This window comes from Ceratotherium simum, chromosome 1, assembly GCF_057802395.1.
Source record: "Ceratotherium simum simum isolate JZ-2026a chromosome 1, ASM5780239v1, whole genome shotgun sequence".
Taxonomy (NCBI): Eukaryota; Metazoa; Chordata; class Mammalia; order Perissodactyla; family Rhinocerotidae; genus Ceratotherium; species Ceratotherium simum.
In genome coordinates, this window is record NC_141900.1 from 93,905,214 (window position 1) to 93,919,556 (window position 14,343).

Consider the following 14,343-nt stretch of genomic DNA (forward strand, 5'->3'; position numbering starts at 1 on the left):
TTCCACTTCAGCAGCCCAGGCTCAATTCCTAGCCTCAGAACCACACCACTCGTCTGTCAGTAGCTGTGAGGAGGCAGTGGCTCACATAGAAGAACTAGAAGGACTTACAACTTCCATATACTACCATGCAACAGGGCTTTGGGGAAGAAAAAAAAAAAAAGAGGAAGATTGGCAACAGATGTTAGCTCAGGGCGAATCTTTCCCAGCCAAAAAAAAAAAAAAAAAAAAAGATTATTTCAGAAAGTGATAGGGGTTATGGGGAAAAAAAGCAGTAATGTGATGGCAAGTAACTTGAGTGATCAAGTTTGACATTTCTGAAGAGGCAGCAAACAAGAAGACCAGTGACAAGACCATTGCAGTAGATCAGGTAACAGGCGACATGGCATTGAAAAGGATTTTAGTAGTGAAATGGCAAAAAAAAAATTTTAATTGAGGGACTGCTCACATATTTTGGAGGTTAAGGTGACAGGGTTTGCTGATGGACACTGTGGTTGAGGGTCCATTAATAGAGGATGAATCAGTAGGGCTTGGTGATTGATAGAATGGGGGTGAAGGAGAGGGAGGGGTCCAGGATGGCTCTTGAGTTTGTGGCTCAGATGGCTGAGGGGACAGTGTTTGTTATTAACTGAGAGTGGAAACATGGAAATAAGAGGTTTCAGAGGAAGATAAAGAGATTAGTTCTACGCATGTTGTTTTTGAGAAGCCTGTAGGATATTCAAGTGACTAACAGGTAAGTGGCCATGGCTCTGAAGTTCAAGGAGACGCTCTTGATTGTAGATAAAGATTTTGGGGGTCATAGGCACATAGATAGTTAAAACCATTGGACTAAATTAGATGACCCAAGAAGACTTAGACAATAAGACTAGCAAGGAGAAAACATAACCAGGAAGTAGGCCATGGAATGAGTGGCAGGTGGAAGGGAAAATGTCCATAGATGAGTTTGAGTAGGACTGTGCCCATTAAATAATAAGTGTGAAATCCAACCGCTAAGTATTAGAAATGTGTGCATCCATCTTAACAAAGACCGGAAGAAGAAATCTAAGAGGAATGTAGAGTTATTCTGTGTTTGTTAGATTCTTTCCAATTTTTTTGTTGCCTAAATTTAGTATTGGAAAAATTAAAAATAAATTTAAAAATATTCTCCTACTGCTTTATTTATTGCCAAATATACAATGCTTCAGTGGAAAGGGTTGTCTCTTTCATGGGCCCTCTGAAAGGTCAGGGCTTTTGGATAATGATGGCATCAAAGACGGTAGAGGGGCACCTAGATTGATGTTGCTTCTAAGGCAAAACCAAAATCAGTGACCAGCAGGGGTCTGAGGAGGGCTTGGGCACATCCCAACCTTCTCACCTGGATAAATGGCTCAGCTGTGGGAGGAGGCAATTACGGCACGTTCCCACAGGCACGGGCGGATTATAGACTTGCAGACACTAGTATCCCTGCAAGGGAGGTGGGACACTCTAAAAGGGAGAGTAGCTGTGTCCCTCCCCTGAAGACTCAGTGGGGTGAAAGTTCATCTCATATGCATTCCTGGGCTTCTACTACTCCAGTGAAACCAGCCATGGCAATGTTTCCTGGTTATTGAGGAAGGGGTTACTGTGTTCCAAATGCTATTATTGGATGACAAAGTCCTGGCTCAGAAAACCTTGGAATTGGACCTCTGGTGTCAAGCACTCCCAACGCTCTTTCGTTGGTACTAAGCAATAGGCAGTGTGCTAATCAAACAATCAATGGGCAAGATGGAAAACCATGTACGTCATATCCTATAGGAACAGAAGACTGGGTAGAATTCCTATTTTACCTTACCTGAGACAAGGGGAGCATATAGCCTCGATATTTTGTAGGCAAAAATTCAGTCTTTATGATTAGCCTAAACAGCAAGGGGGGAAGACACAATAATTTCATTTTTACAAAACCAAATAACTTTTTTTTAACAATCATAATTTTTCTTGTCACAGAGGTAAAGAGTTAAAAAACATACACATTCATCATTCCGGTTCCTGCCAATATTTGGTCTTTGACCCTGGTTCCTGACACAGACCTCCTAAAACCCTTGGAATTTCCTGGGTGATAGGAGCATCTTTTGTTCTAATGAGGTGACTCTTCTTTTTTTTTTTTTTTTTTTTTTTGGGTGAGGAAGATCTGACCTGAGCTAACATTTGATGCCAATCCTCCTCTTTTTTTTTTTTTTTTTTTTTTGCTGAGGAAGGTTGGCCCTGAGCTAACATCCATGCCCATCTTCCTCCACTTTATATAGGACACCACCACAGCATGGCTTTGACAAGCAGTGCATTGGTGCGTGCCCGGGATCCGAACCTGGAAACCCCGGGTCACTGAAGTGGAGCGCGCACACTTAACTGCCTGTGCCACCGGGCCAGCCCCATAATGAGGTGACTCTTGGTGGGCTTCTAGATGGGGGCTGGTCACTAGAAAGATCAAGTCATGATTAGAAGCTTGGAACTTTCAGCCCTATTCCCCCATCCTCCAGAGGGAGGAGACAGCCTGGAAAATGAGTTAATAATCAATCATGCCTACGTGGTGAAGCCTCCATAAAAATCCCTAACATAGAAGGTTCAGAGAGCTTCCAGGTCGGTGAATGCATCTATGTGCCAGGAGGGTGGTGCACCCCAACTCCACAGGGACAGAAGCTCCTGTGCTTGGAGCCCTTCTGGACCTCACCCTATGTATCTCTTCATCTGGATATTCATTTGTTTCCTGTCAAGTACCCTTGTAATAAATAATCCTTTTGCAATAGTAAGTAAACTGTTTCCCTGGGTTCTGTCAGTCACTCTAGCAGATTCTCAAACCCAAGGAGGGATTCCTGGGAACTTTCAATTTGTAGCCAAGTCAGACTGAAGTTGTGGGTAACCTGAGGACCTGATACTTGTGAGTGGTGTCCAAAGTGAGGGACGGTCTTGTGGGAATTGTCCCTTAACCTGTGAGATCTGCACTAACTCTGGTTAGGGTCAGAACTGAATTGAATTGTAGGCCATCCAGGTGGTTTCAGAAAATTGGTTGGTGTGGGGAAAAACCCACACATCTGGTGTCGAAAGTGAAGTATTATTTATTTATTGTTTTTGTGAGGAAGATCAGCCCTAAGCTAACATCTGTTGCCAATCCTCCTCGTTTTTGCTAAGGAAGATTGGTCCTGGGCTAACATCGGTACCCATCTGCCTCCACTTTATGTGGGACGCCGCCACAGCATGGCCTGACAAGCGGTGTGTCAGTGCACACCCAGGATTCCAACCTGCGAACCCTGGGCCACGGAAGCGGAGCGCGCACCCTACCGCTGTGCCACCAGGCCGGCCCCAGAAGTGAAGTCTTATTAAAAAAAAAGAAGTGAAGTATTGTCAGAAGTAGTGAGTGTGAGTGTGTAAAGGAAAACAGAAGAGAGTTTTTCCTAGATAATCATATATCAAAATATAATTAATAAATAAAATGAAATAAAAATACAGCTAATATCCACGTAAGAGAACAATAAGAAGTAAACTTACAACTACTCTTTTGTTCCCATTTTTATTCCCAAAGTTATTGAAAGTCAAAGTAATCTCTTCCCGAAGTTATCTCTTACCATTTAAGAGATATTAGCTTTATCTCTTTTGCCAAGAGAAATGTTGGCAAAATCTTTTGCTAAGCCTGATTCCCTTTTCTAAAACATACTTGGGAAATTAAAATACACCCAAGAGAAGGTAATTTCCCCAACTAATGACAGTCAAAGCACAGGTTTCTAATTAAGTACACATTAATTTTGTGAATAGAAGAATAAATGGAATCCTATCCCATCAGTGTTCTAATTGCTCTTCTCTGTTGCAGTTATTAACCAGAATTTGGGGGGTTTACCATATTTATTGGGCTGTCTGAGGGATGTTTTAAAATTCTATCTAACTTCTATTCCTCTATGGCTCCAAAGCTCAGAGTGATGCTTAACCTATGCCCCAGGGAAGAACGATGCTTTCCCTAACACATTAAGACAATAATTAGGTGCTTTGACATCTCCTAGTACATTCTAAGGGTAAGTTGCTCCAAGGCGCCCAGGAGAGAATAGCTTGAGGGGCCTTGTTAATGTAAGGGAGGCTCCCAAGTTGCTGAACATTTAGCATAACAACGTTCCCACCCATGCACAATAGCACAGTGCACACCCATCCCAGGGCAGAAGACTAGCAGTAGCACGTCTCTTTCAGCACGTCTCACCCTGCTTTGCAAATTCACTTTGACACAGTCTTTTTTTTTTTTTTTTTTTTTTTTTTGTGAGGAGATCAGCCCTGAGCTAACATCCGCCAATCCTCCTCTTTTTTTTTTTTTGCTGAGGAAGACCCTCAGCCCTGGGCTAACATCTGTGCCCATCTTCCTCCACTTTATATGGGACGCCGCCACAGCATGGCTTGCCAAGCAGTGCGTCGGTGCGCGCCCGGGATCCGAACAAGCGAACCCTGGCCGCCGCAGCGGAGCGCGCGCACCTAACCGCTTGCGCCACCGGGCCGGCCCCATGACACAGTCTTAAATTACAGGTCGATGGCACTTTACAATGGTTATTCGTAAATGTTAAAGATGCTTATGGCCAAACTAAATTCTCAAGAAATTAATAGATGGTGTTTGGGTTGATATTTTTGTTACCTACCTAATACGGCACTTTTTATTCCCATTTAGTCTAACAAAATATTATTCATCTAAAAAATAATGATCAGGGCCAGCCCCGTGGCTTGGTGGTTAAGTGCACGCGCTCCGATGCTGGTGGCCCGGGTTCGGATCCCGGGCACGCACCGAGGCACCACTTCTCCGTCCATCCTGAGGCCGAGTCCCACATACAGCAACTAGAAGGATGTGCAGCTATGACATACAACTATCTACTGGGGCTTTGGGGGGAAAAAATAAATAAATAAAATCTTTAAAAAAAATAATAATAATAATAATGATCAGCCGCAGGAACAAAAAAGTTCACAGATGCTCAATCTAGCAGTCTGCTAGTCTCACCATCAAACATCATCTTGATGAACAAATATATTTCTTCTAGAGGAATAAGCAGCCATTGCTTAAAAAAAAAAAAGCTCAAAAATAATTAGCACAAGTGAAGTCTATTGATGCTATGAGTCCATTAAGCACAGTGTGCCTGTGAGCATCAGTGGGTGTGCACATCTCTCTCAAGGATCCTCTAGGGGAAGACTTTACCCTTGTGCATGGCCAGACACACCACAGCCCACCATTGTCCGCAGGAAGACGAACCAGATGTACGAGGGAGAGAAAGAGGTCAGCAAGGAGAAGTAGGCTCCCCACAGGAATGAGATGAGCAAAATCTGAAGCAAGAAAAGGAGACACATTAATGGGACCTGCCTCGATGGAAGGTAGGAGAGAAAATCTAACTTCTGAAGGTGACTTTTAATTTCCATCCAGATATTTGCTTCTCTGAGGAGCTAATCTATGGCAAGCTCACTGATCCCACACAATCATCAGACAATACAGTCCATGCCTTTCTATTGTCTGAAAGCCCAGACATTCTGCATTTAGACCATTCTTCAAAACTGCCCAGCTGCCCACCCTCACAGGCAGTAGGAAACTGAACTTGTAAATCAGACTGTGAAAACTTGAGCTCCCTGTTCACAGGGATGTCAGGAACATAGCAAAGCATTGTGTTGGAATGAGTACAAGTAGAAAATTTAATATTTTTCACTAATTATAAGATAATATAAGTTCATAGTAGAAAATATGGAAGAAAAAACACCAATAAAAATATTTAAATCACCCTTGATTCTCCAACCCAGGGAAAATACCATTAACACAGTTTTACCCTATTTTCCCTGTTTGTAAGGGAAAACATATTTTTAATGGCTGCAAAAGATTCTGGTGGAAAGACACACGTAATGTGATGCATCAACCTTTCCCCGATCGTTGAATGCTGAGGTTGTTTCACATTTTCTCTCTATCAAAATTAGCTGTGACAATGACTATGCATAAATCTTTGTTGTTATCTGATGATCTAAACATGCTAGATTTCTGGAAGGCAAATTATCAGGTGAAGAGACTGGATATTCTCAAAGTTCTTGATTCATACTGCCAAACTGATGATCAGAAAAATTATACCAATAGTATATGAGGGTGTCTGTACACTTGCAGGGCTCTTTAAGACAAAGAATAATTCCTTATAGATTTGATGTTTGATATGGATTCGATAAGGAAAAAATTATATCTTGCTGTGTAATTTTGTTACTGCCCAAGGGGAGGCATCATCTGCCCACCATAAGACATGCCAATAGTCAAGAGGCAAGGTGGTAGCAGAGAAAGGACTTTTTATTACAGCTTGCTAGCAAGAGGGAAGATGGCTGACTACTGTCCGGAAAAAAAACATCTTACAGAACAAAGACTACAGGCCAGTTATATAGGTGGCTGGTCTCCTGGTGGGGGAGGCATCTGGTCTCCAGGTGGGGGCATCTGTCTGATCTCCAGGTGGAGGCAGACATCTGGTCTTAGTTCCTGATAGTCTTTTGTTTTACTGGATATGCATCAGAGACCAGTGCAACGCCCTATACCCTGATCTTTCGGTTGTCGTAGATGATGGCTATCAGCATAAAAACTCTCTGCCTGGGGGCCATCACACTCCTAAGGAACTCAAAAGAACAAAGTTAACGACTTATTGCAGCTGGGAGAAGCCATAAAATCCATAGAGCATGTCTGAGCTAGTTAATCAGAGATCATTCAAAGGTACCATATTGTTTCTTTTCTACAGTATGGCTTCCCTCATGTCAACCTTGTATTGAGCTGCTATCAATTCTGCTTTTGGTTGATTGTTTTTCAAGGTTTCTTGACTATTTTATTTCTTCTTTTGTAAAATGCTTTTTTATGCTCTTTACATTTTTTGAGATACTTGTGCTTTCTTATTAATTTATAAGAGTCGATGATATTTATTTTGTGTACCTAACACATACTGCCAATTCTATTAATGGTTTCCTTGGGGGCTTCTCCCATTGTGCTTGTGCTTGGAGAGGACTTGCCCACCAGAAATCAGAGAAGAAAAGAAGAGAGACCTGGGTTTATACTCAGAAGACATAGGTTTATGTCCTCATGCTTAATCTCAGTTGGTGGGTGACCTTGAGCAAGTGGCTTAGTTTCAAAGCTATACCCAAGTTAACTAATGTGAAGCTGTTTGTTTATATGTGCAAGTTCCCACATTGTAATATGTTCTAACTACGCGCATCCATCAATTCCATACCTGGACTACAGGGACAAGGGATGGGGAGAGGTACCTCAGGAAAAGATGAGAAAGCAAGAAGACAAGCCTGGAATCCAGGCATGTAACATCAGAGAAGGACATTTCCATACTTTCTGTCTTGGGAATTGATAGGGAAATGTCCACTAAAGAGAAGCAAAGTTGACACGGCCACAAAAGAATACCCAAAAGAAAATTCCAAATCATCCTTCGAGGCCAACCTACCTTCCAGCGGCCATATCTGTCAGCCAGGAGGCCAAAGAGGATGCTGAATACCATGTAGCCGAAAAACACCATCTGGAGGTGGGGTAAGAAGAAGTTATCCTCTAAACAGAGTTGTTATAATACCCTAATTTACTGCATTAAGCATTCATCCATCTTCACTAAAAGTAGACTGGAAGTGTGCGAGGGGTAGAAGTTGAAGAGAGTGTTCTCACAAAGCTCTCCCCTAACTCCTGTTGAACACGTTCAGGGCATCAGAGGTTAACTTCTTGTTGGCCGACCCCACACCTGGAGACACTGCCGCCAGGTGGAAACAGGGGTCGAAGGAGCAGGTAACTGCTTTCCCTCTGATCTGAGATGATGGCATTGGCCCCGCTCTACTCAGATGCATAATTGTGAATTTCCACTTTATTTATTTACTTTTCCCCCAAAGCCCCAGTACATAGTTGTCTGTCATAGCTGCACATCCTTCTAGTTGCTGTATGTGGGATGCGGCCTCAGCATGGCTGGAGGAGTGGTGCCTCGGTGCGCACCCGGGATCCGAACCCGGGCCGCCGGCAGCGGAGAGCACGCACTTAACCGCTAAGCCACGGGGCCGGCCCCTGAATTTCCACTTTAATTAAAGAAAAAACTACTCCATTCATGCTCAGCCTTATTCCACACACAAGTTGAGACTTTTAGAAGGAGTCTCCTTTATATTATTATAGGTAAACATAAACTTTAAACAAACACCAAAACCCATCATTCATTTAGAAACACTCTTCAGAACTAATATAAACCTACTTCTTTTCCTTACTTGTTCTCACGATGGCTTGTCGTCCCCTGATAAAATTCAAGAACCTGGAGATGATACCAGCATTTTAACTCAGCCTGAGCTGTAATCTAACGTCTGTGCCTTTACACAGCTTGTTTTTCTTCCTTCAAGCGCTTCCAAGCTCCACTGGGTCTCCTTTCTGGTAAGATCCCTAACTAATTGCTTCCAGGGAAATCAAAGGAAAAGTGTTAGCTGACATTTCTAACACTTTTTCAATGAAAAAGCTCTGTTTCTCTCTGCTGCCTGCCTTGCTTTCTCTTTTTCTCCCTTCCTCACTCTTCATAAGGAAGGCTCAAATGCATTTCTTCTACTGGGAACTATAAAAACCATCATGTCTATGTTTCAATGACAAAAGCTATACTTTTCCTCTGTGCACTGTCTTCTCAGGCTGGACTGGGAGGGAAAAAGCCAGTGCTTTCTAAATGCCAGTCCTGGGGTAGATGCTGCACCGTAATGAAATCTAGCCAGTCCTGAGCAAAAAGGTAAAAATAAGGACAATGTGATACATTCTGCAAAAATCTAAATTTATTAAGTGTGAAGAGCTTTTTATTCTGGAATAATTCTCTTTCTGATTATTGGTAGTAATGTGCCCTTCTTTCTTGAAAGATGATGGTAGTCGATGGCAAGATTTTCTGCCTTTTTCTCCTCTTCTTCTAATGGCCTTACTTGTCAAATACATATATTTTTTTAATGTCAACCCTATGTCAGCCACTCAATTTTTAAAAAATCATATCGGTTGGTGAATTCCAAACTTTGGGTGCCCCTGAAATTAAGCAGTTTCTATTACTGGCCAGAAATTATCAAACTCCCTCCAAGAAGAGAAAGGCTAACTAATATTTTTTCTTTTTACTGGACTTGAATAAAAGGAAACAATAGCAAACTGCCTAAGGCAAGGAGGAAACTGGCTCTTTGGACTTAAAATACTTTTGTTTATTGAGATGCTGTGTTGTGTAAATAAACTAAATTGCAACTGGATTAAAATAAATTAGCTGATTAATAAAGGTGAAGGAAATAGTAGAATAAGATTAAATGTAAAGTTTACACTGTTCTCTCCCATAAGTGGCAGACTTTTTATTTTCTTTCTTGTTTTCTTTTCATTCAGTGTAAAGGAATGACTTTCATAAGGTTGAGTTGTTTACTATTAAGCCTGTCTGTAACCTGAAGCTTGACTCAAAGTCTATATGAACTCCAAAGCTTGGGAACTCTGCAATCCTGTGTGGGAGATGGCATAGGGACATAGAACTCTCCCCTCCGCCCCCCAACTCCTCCTCCCTCCCTTTGGAAGTTCTGCTCTTTTCTGCAGGTACTTATTTTTAGTTTAAAAATGACTCTTCTGTTTCTGATTTATGCACCACATGAAGTTTTGTTACTTCAGCACTAACTCTCTCATTTACAAAATGTGGGGGACATGGTTCACTCACAATCCTTAAGGTTACTCATCAACCACTGCTCAGCCAGGTTATCCAGAAAGTGGAGTTGGAGTTGGGGGCTGGGAAGCCTGGGAGATGGTGAAAATGTTGCCTCTTTGCTATATCACTCTGGGCCCCTCCTGATAGCAAGGTTGTGGTCAGTGAGCCAGAAGACAGTTGCCAAAGTCAGATGGGACTCACAGCCAGGAGGACAGAGACGAGAGGACAGGAGGAGGTGAGGAACTCAGAGCAGGAAACAGCCACATCTTGGACGAGTTGCATGACCTAGAGAAGTCTTCTGAGCTGTGACCCACCTAACAAGGGAAGTCATGTTACTGCTGATATTAAGGAGCCTCTTTAGGCTCCATTAGAAACAATACGAATGCAACCAATGAAATGGGAGCTGTAAATATAGAAATTGTACCATGTAATACAGACAGTCCCTGACTTACGATGGTTCAATTTACGATTTTATGATGGTGCAAAAGCAATACATATTCAGTAGAAACTAAATTCGAAGGAGTACTTCAAATTTTGAATTTTGATCTTTTCCCAGGCTAGCGACAGGTGGTCCAATCATTTCTCGTAATGCTGGGCAGCAGGCGCAGCTCCCAGTTAGCCACGTGACCAAGAAGGTCAACAATGATACACTTACAACCATGCTGGACCCATCCAACCATTCTGTTTTTCACTATCAGTACAGTATTCAATAAAGTACCTGAGATATTCAACACTTTATTATAAATAGACTTTGTGTTAGATAATTTTGCCCAATTGCAGGCTAATGTAAGTGTCCTGAACACATTTAAGTTAGGCTAGGCTAAGTTATGATGTTCGATAGGTTAGGAGTATTAAATACATTTTCAACTTAACGATATTTTCAACTTACGATGGCTTTATCGGGACATAACCTCATTGTAAGTCGAGGAAGATATGTATAATTTTGTGGGAGTGACAGATGCAATATTCTCAGGAGTGAAGACATGCATACCTACATGTGGGGTGTGGAGCAGTTATAGTTACACATAACGTTACAGCAATCACCATCAAGGTACAAGGATTGACAAGGAATGCTTTCTAAGTGGTAACTATATTTTATGTGGAGAAGAAAATGAAAAATGCTGAGTCACTTAATTACAAGCCCAGGTACAATCTTTGGTTATTCTTATTTATACCCTCTCTCTTTTCTAAAAGTATTAGAGAGAGCTTTAAAAAAAAAAAAGAAGCAAGTGCTACAGAATTAAGAATAGAGGAATTTTCGTGAGGGAAATGGAACTAAGAGAATAAGGGCAGATTTGTACATTTGCTGCTGTGACTGGGCTCCAAATTTCGCAGCCTCCAGGACACAGAAAGAAACACAGTTGGGCATGTAATGCACATTATCTGAGAGGAGAATCAGATCAGTTCCTCAAGTGAAGGAGAATTTTTCCTGGTTCCCAACACAGATGAAAATTCCCAGGTAGAATTTGGTAAAGGCAGTGAGCGAGAGGTGGGGCACTCCTTCCCCTGCAGCCTTCCACTGCTCTCTGCCCACAACCCTCAGAAGGTTGAGGGGGTGGGGGGAAACTTCCGGCATTCTCCACTGCCAGCTTCAGACCATAACTCTCTCTCTCTTTCAGACCTTATCCTCCTTCAAGGCCTCTGCCATCTGACTCTGTCGTCCTCTACCCATCACCGTCGACCTACTTCCTAGACACTCTCTTTTTCAGTGAAGATGTTGGCACCTGGTTCACAGTGTTTCTCTCTAAGTCCTGCCTTCGTGAAAACCAGCTTCAGTACCCAAATAAATCAATGCTCCACTCCTCACCTTGTGTTTCTTTCACCTCCTTGGCTGATGTGACCACCTAAGCTGATGTTACCTCCTGTTTCCAGAACACACTTTCTCACCTCCATGCACTGTCGCTTCACCACCGCCACAGTGTCCTAACCTACCCACTTTCCAAACTTGTCTCCTCAGCGTTCGTAGAAATGGACCATGCCCCTCTCTAAATCCCTTCAATGGCTCCCCATCATCCACGGTGTGGCCTCTAACATTTTTTTTCTTTGCTGCTTCTTCTTTTTTTTTTTTTTTATGAGGAAGATTGCCCCTGAGCTAACATCTGTTGCCAATCTTGATCTTTTTGCTTGAGGAAGATGGTCCCTGAGCTAACATCCGTGCCAGTCTTCCTCTACTTTGTGTACGGGATGCTGCCACAGCATGGTTTGATGAGCGGTGCATAGGTCTGCACCTGAGATCCAAACCTGTGAACCCCAGGCCACTGAAGAGGAAGGTGCATACTTAACCACTGTGCCACCAGGCCAGCCCCTTGCCTCTAACATTTTTATGCATTAAGAGCCTCTCTTAAGATTAAAAAAAAAATTAGCAGAGCTCTGCATGATAAAAGGTGTACTTTACTATTCATTTAATGAGAAATACGTAATGAGCATGAAGTCGACGACGCGTTTAGGTAAAATTGATTTTTGTTATGCAAAACAGTAATTTGAAAAACTGTCCTAAAAATTTGTGCCAACTATTTTTTGCTTGGAGAGCTTGTGCACTTTGGCCCAAGTTGGGGTGTAGTGGCCCAGTGGTCTACAGAATGGAGTCCATGAGCAGACTCTGAGATACTTCTGGCCCCCAGCTGTCTCTGCAACCTTGCCTCCTATTGTTTCCTCTTCTTTCTCTCTATTTAAGCAATGTGGAACTGCTTGTACTCCCTCCAACACACATGCACACGTGCGCTCACACAGTCTACTGGCAATTCGTTGGTATTTAATAAATACCTTTTGAAAGAATGGTGGATGATATCCTTAATTCCACTTTGTAGCAAAACCTGGTGTCCAGTCGTAAGGCTGTTCATAATGGTCTTTGAGAAAAGTCGAATGCGTAACACAATACAATTCAGTGAGGTTGATTTGGTAATTTGTTAAGTCACTATGGTCCAACTAAGTAGCCTCTTAGTGATCTGAACTAATAATTTTTTTTTCCCCCAAAGCCCCAGTAGATAGTTGTATATCATAGTTGCACATCCTTCTAGTTGCTGTATGTGGGACGTGGCCTCAGCATGGCCGGAGAAGCAGTGTGTCGGTGCGCGCCCGGGATCCGAACCGGGGCCGCCAGCAGCGGAGCGCGCGCACTTAACCGCTAAGCCACGGGGCCGGCCCTGAACTAATAATTAATAGTTAGTTAAACCATAACTAACCCATGACACAAGAGTCACTTTCTCTGATTCGCATTTATCTCTTCGGGGCTTTTACCAGGGGCTGGCAAATAAGCAGTTCAAGGTTGTGCTCCCCAGGGGGAAAGAGGAAGGGGAAAAAAGGCCTCGAATGCTAGTTTGGGCCTGCAAACCCATGAACTTTGGAAGCCACATGGTGAGGCATCCTTTGGCTCTCAGTCCTGTGGGATGGGGAAAGGGGAGCAGAAGCTCTGGGTCCTCAGTTGGCACATTCGCAGTACAGGAAGAAGGCACTCACCGTGGTCACTAATGCCACCTGCCAGTTTTCCAGCTGCCATTCACAGCGGATGACAGGAGACACAACCGCTATTAACATGATCTCCATGGCCTCGGCAACCTTAATGAAGAAGGAGGGAAATGCCATGTCTAAGTGCTAGTTTGTTACCACTTCTTCCCACGTCTACTTGTCCATCATCCTTCAAGTCCTAACCTCCTCCTTCCCCTCCCCCACTTAGGCAGCACCTACTGTGTACCCACTCAGCACTGCTAGTAGGATAAAGATGTATAGTAGAACTTTGGCTTTCATGGATGTAGCATTTACAGTTTGAACAATTTGAGAAGGCCCCCAAAGATTTCTGACACATATTCACTTATGATGTTGCTGATCCATGCATTTGCACTGTAACGCTGTGAGGGTGTTGTGTGGGGGCCAGTCACTTAGTTAGTGGGTGAACCTAGCCAACCACCAGCATCCTCATCAACCTAGCTTTGTTGTTTTATACTCATCATCGTGAAGATCTCAGGGCACACCCCTTGCAAATGGATTTTTGAAATAGTTCCTGATCTCAAGAAGCTAGGATGGAGGCAAGGTTCATGAAAGCCAGAAAACAATAAAGCAACAAATACAAGACAATATGAGTTCATCATCTGGAAGAAATGTTTACTTAGCAAACAGTGTAAGATATGCTACTAGATATTTCTTTCAACAGAAAGTTTGAATACCATCTTCTATCCATATCTTGCAATCCATTACAGGGTGAGTTTATCTCCTAGGGAAAGGAAGAAGTAGATGCTAGAAAAGAATTGAAAGAATAAATAGAAAAGGATGACAGAAATTCTGTACAGGATAATAATGAAGGAAGTCAAAGGTAATCAAAGGCTTTTTGTCTGGAGGAAGACATGAATAATGACATCACTGAGAGGGACAAGGGTATCAAGAAGGAAAAGGGGGAATTAAAGGGAGGAAAGATGAATTTGGGACATGTTCTGTTGATAACAATAGCATATTTGTATGGGTTATTTATTATGGCACTATTTATATTTGTGTATCTTGGGGGTCTGCGATGAAAAAGGTGTAGTGATGTTAGCTAGTATGTGGGAATTTGAAGTATATCATAATGGCTATCCTCTCTTAGAGAGTATTGTAGTCATGTTTGGAGCTCAGATAGCTGGTATGTTTTAGCCCAAAAAGTATTATGATTAAGAGATAGCGTGATGACCTCAGAAGAATGTTTGATTTATTAAACTTATCTTCCTCAGTA

At 42.6% G+C, this 14,343-nt stretch overlaps 1 protein-coding gene across 4 annotated transcripts in view; it reads right to left on the reverse strand.

Annotated features, from left to right (window-relative positions):
- Positions 1 to 14,343, reverse strand: part of SVOPL (SVOP like) — a 77,009-nt gene that overhangs the window by 41,745 nt on the left and 20,921 nt on the right. For 2 of the 4 annotated variants that reach the window (XM_087431398.1, XM_004430711.3), the window contains exons 4-7: positions 13,101 to 13,199; positions 7,425 to 7,496; positions 5,168 to 5,292; positions 1,808 to 1,871 (exon numbers count right to left, since the gene is read on the reverse strand). In XM_087431398.1, the coding sequence (XP_087287524.1) occupies positions 1,808 to 1,871; positions 5,168 to 5,292; positions 7,425 to 7,496; positions 13,101 to 13,199 (360 nt within the window). Of the gene's footprint in view, positions 1 to 1,807; positions 1,872 to 5,167; positions 5,293 to 7,424; positions 7,497 to 12,407; positions 12,491 to 13,100; positions 13,200 to 14,343 lie in introns of those variants that run through there. The other 2 variants (XM_087431394.1, XM_087431406.1) reach the window with 2 other exon arrangements.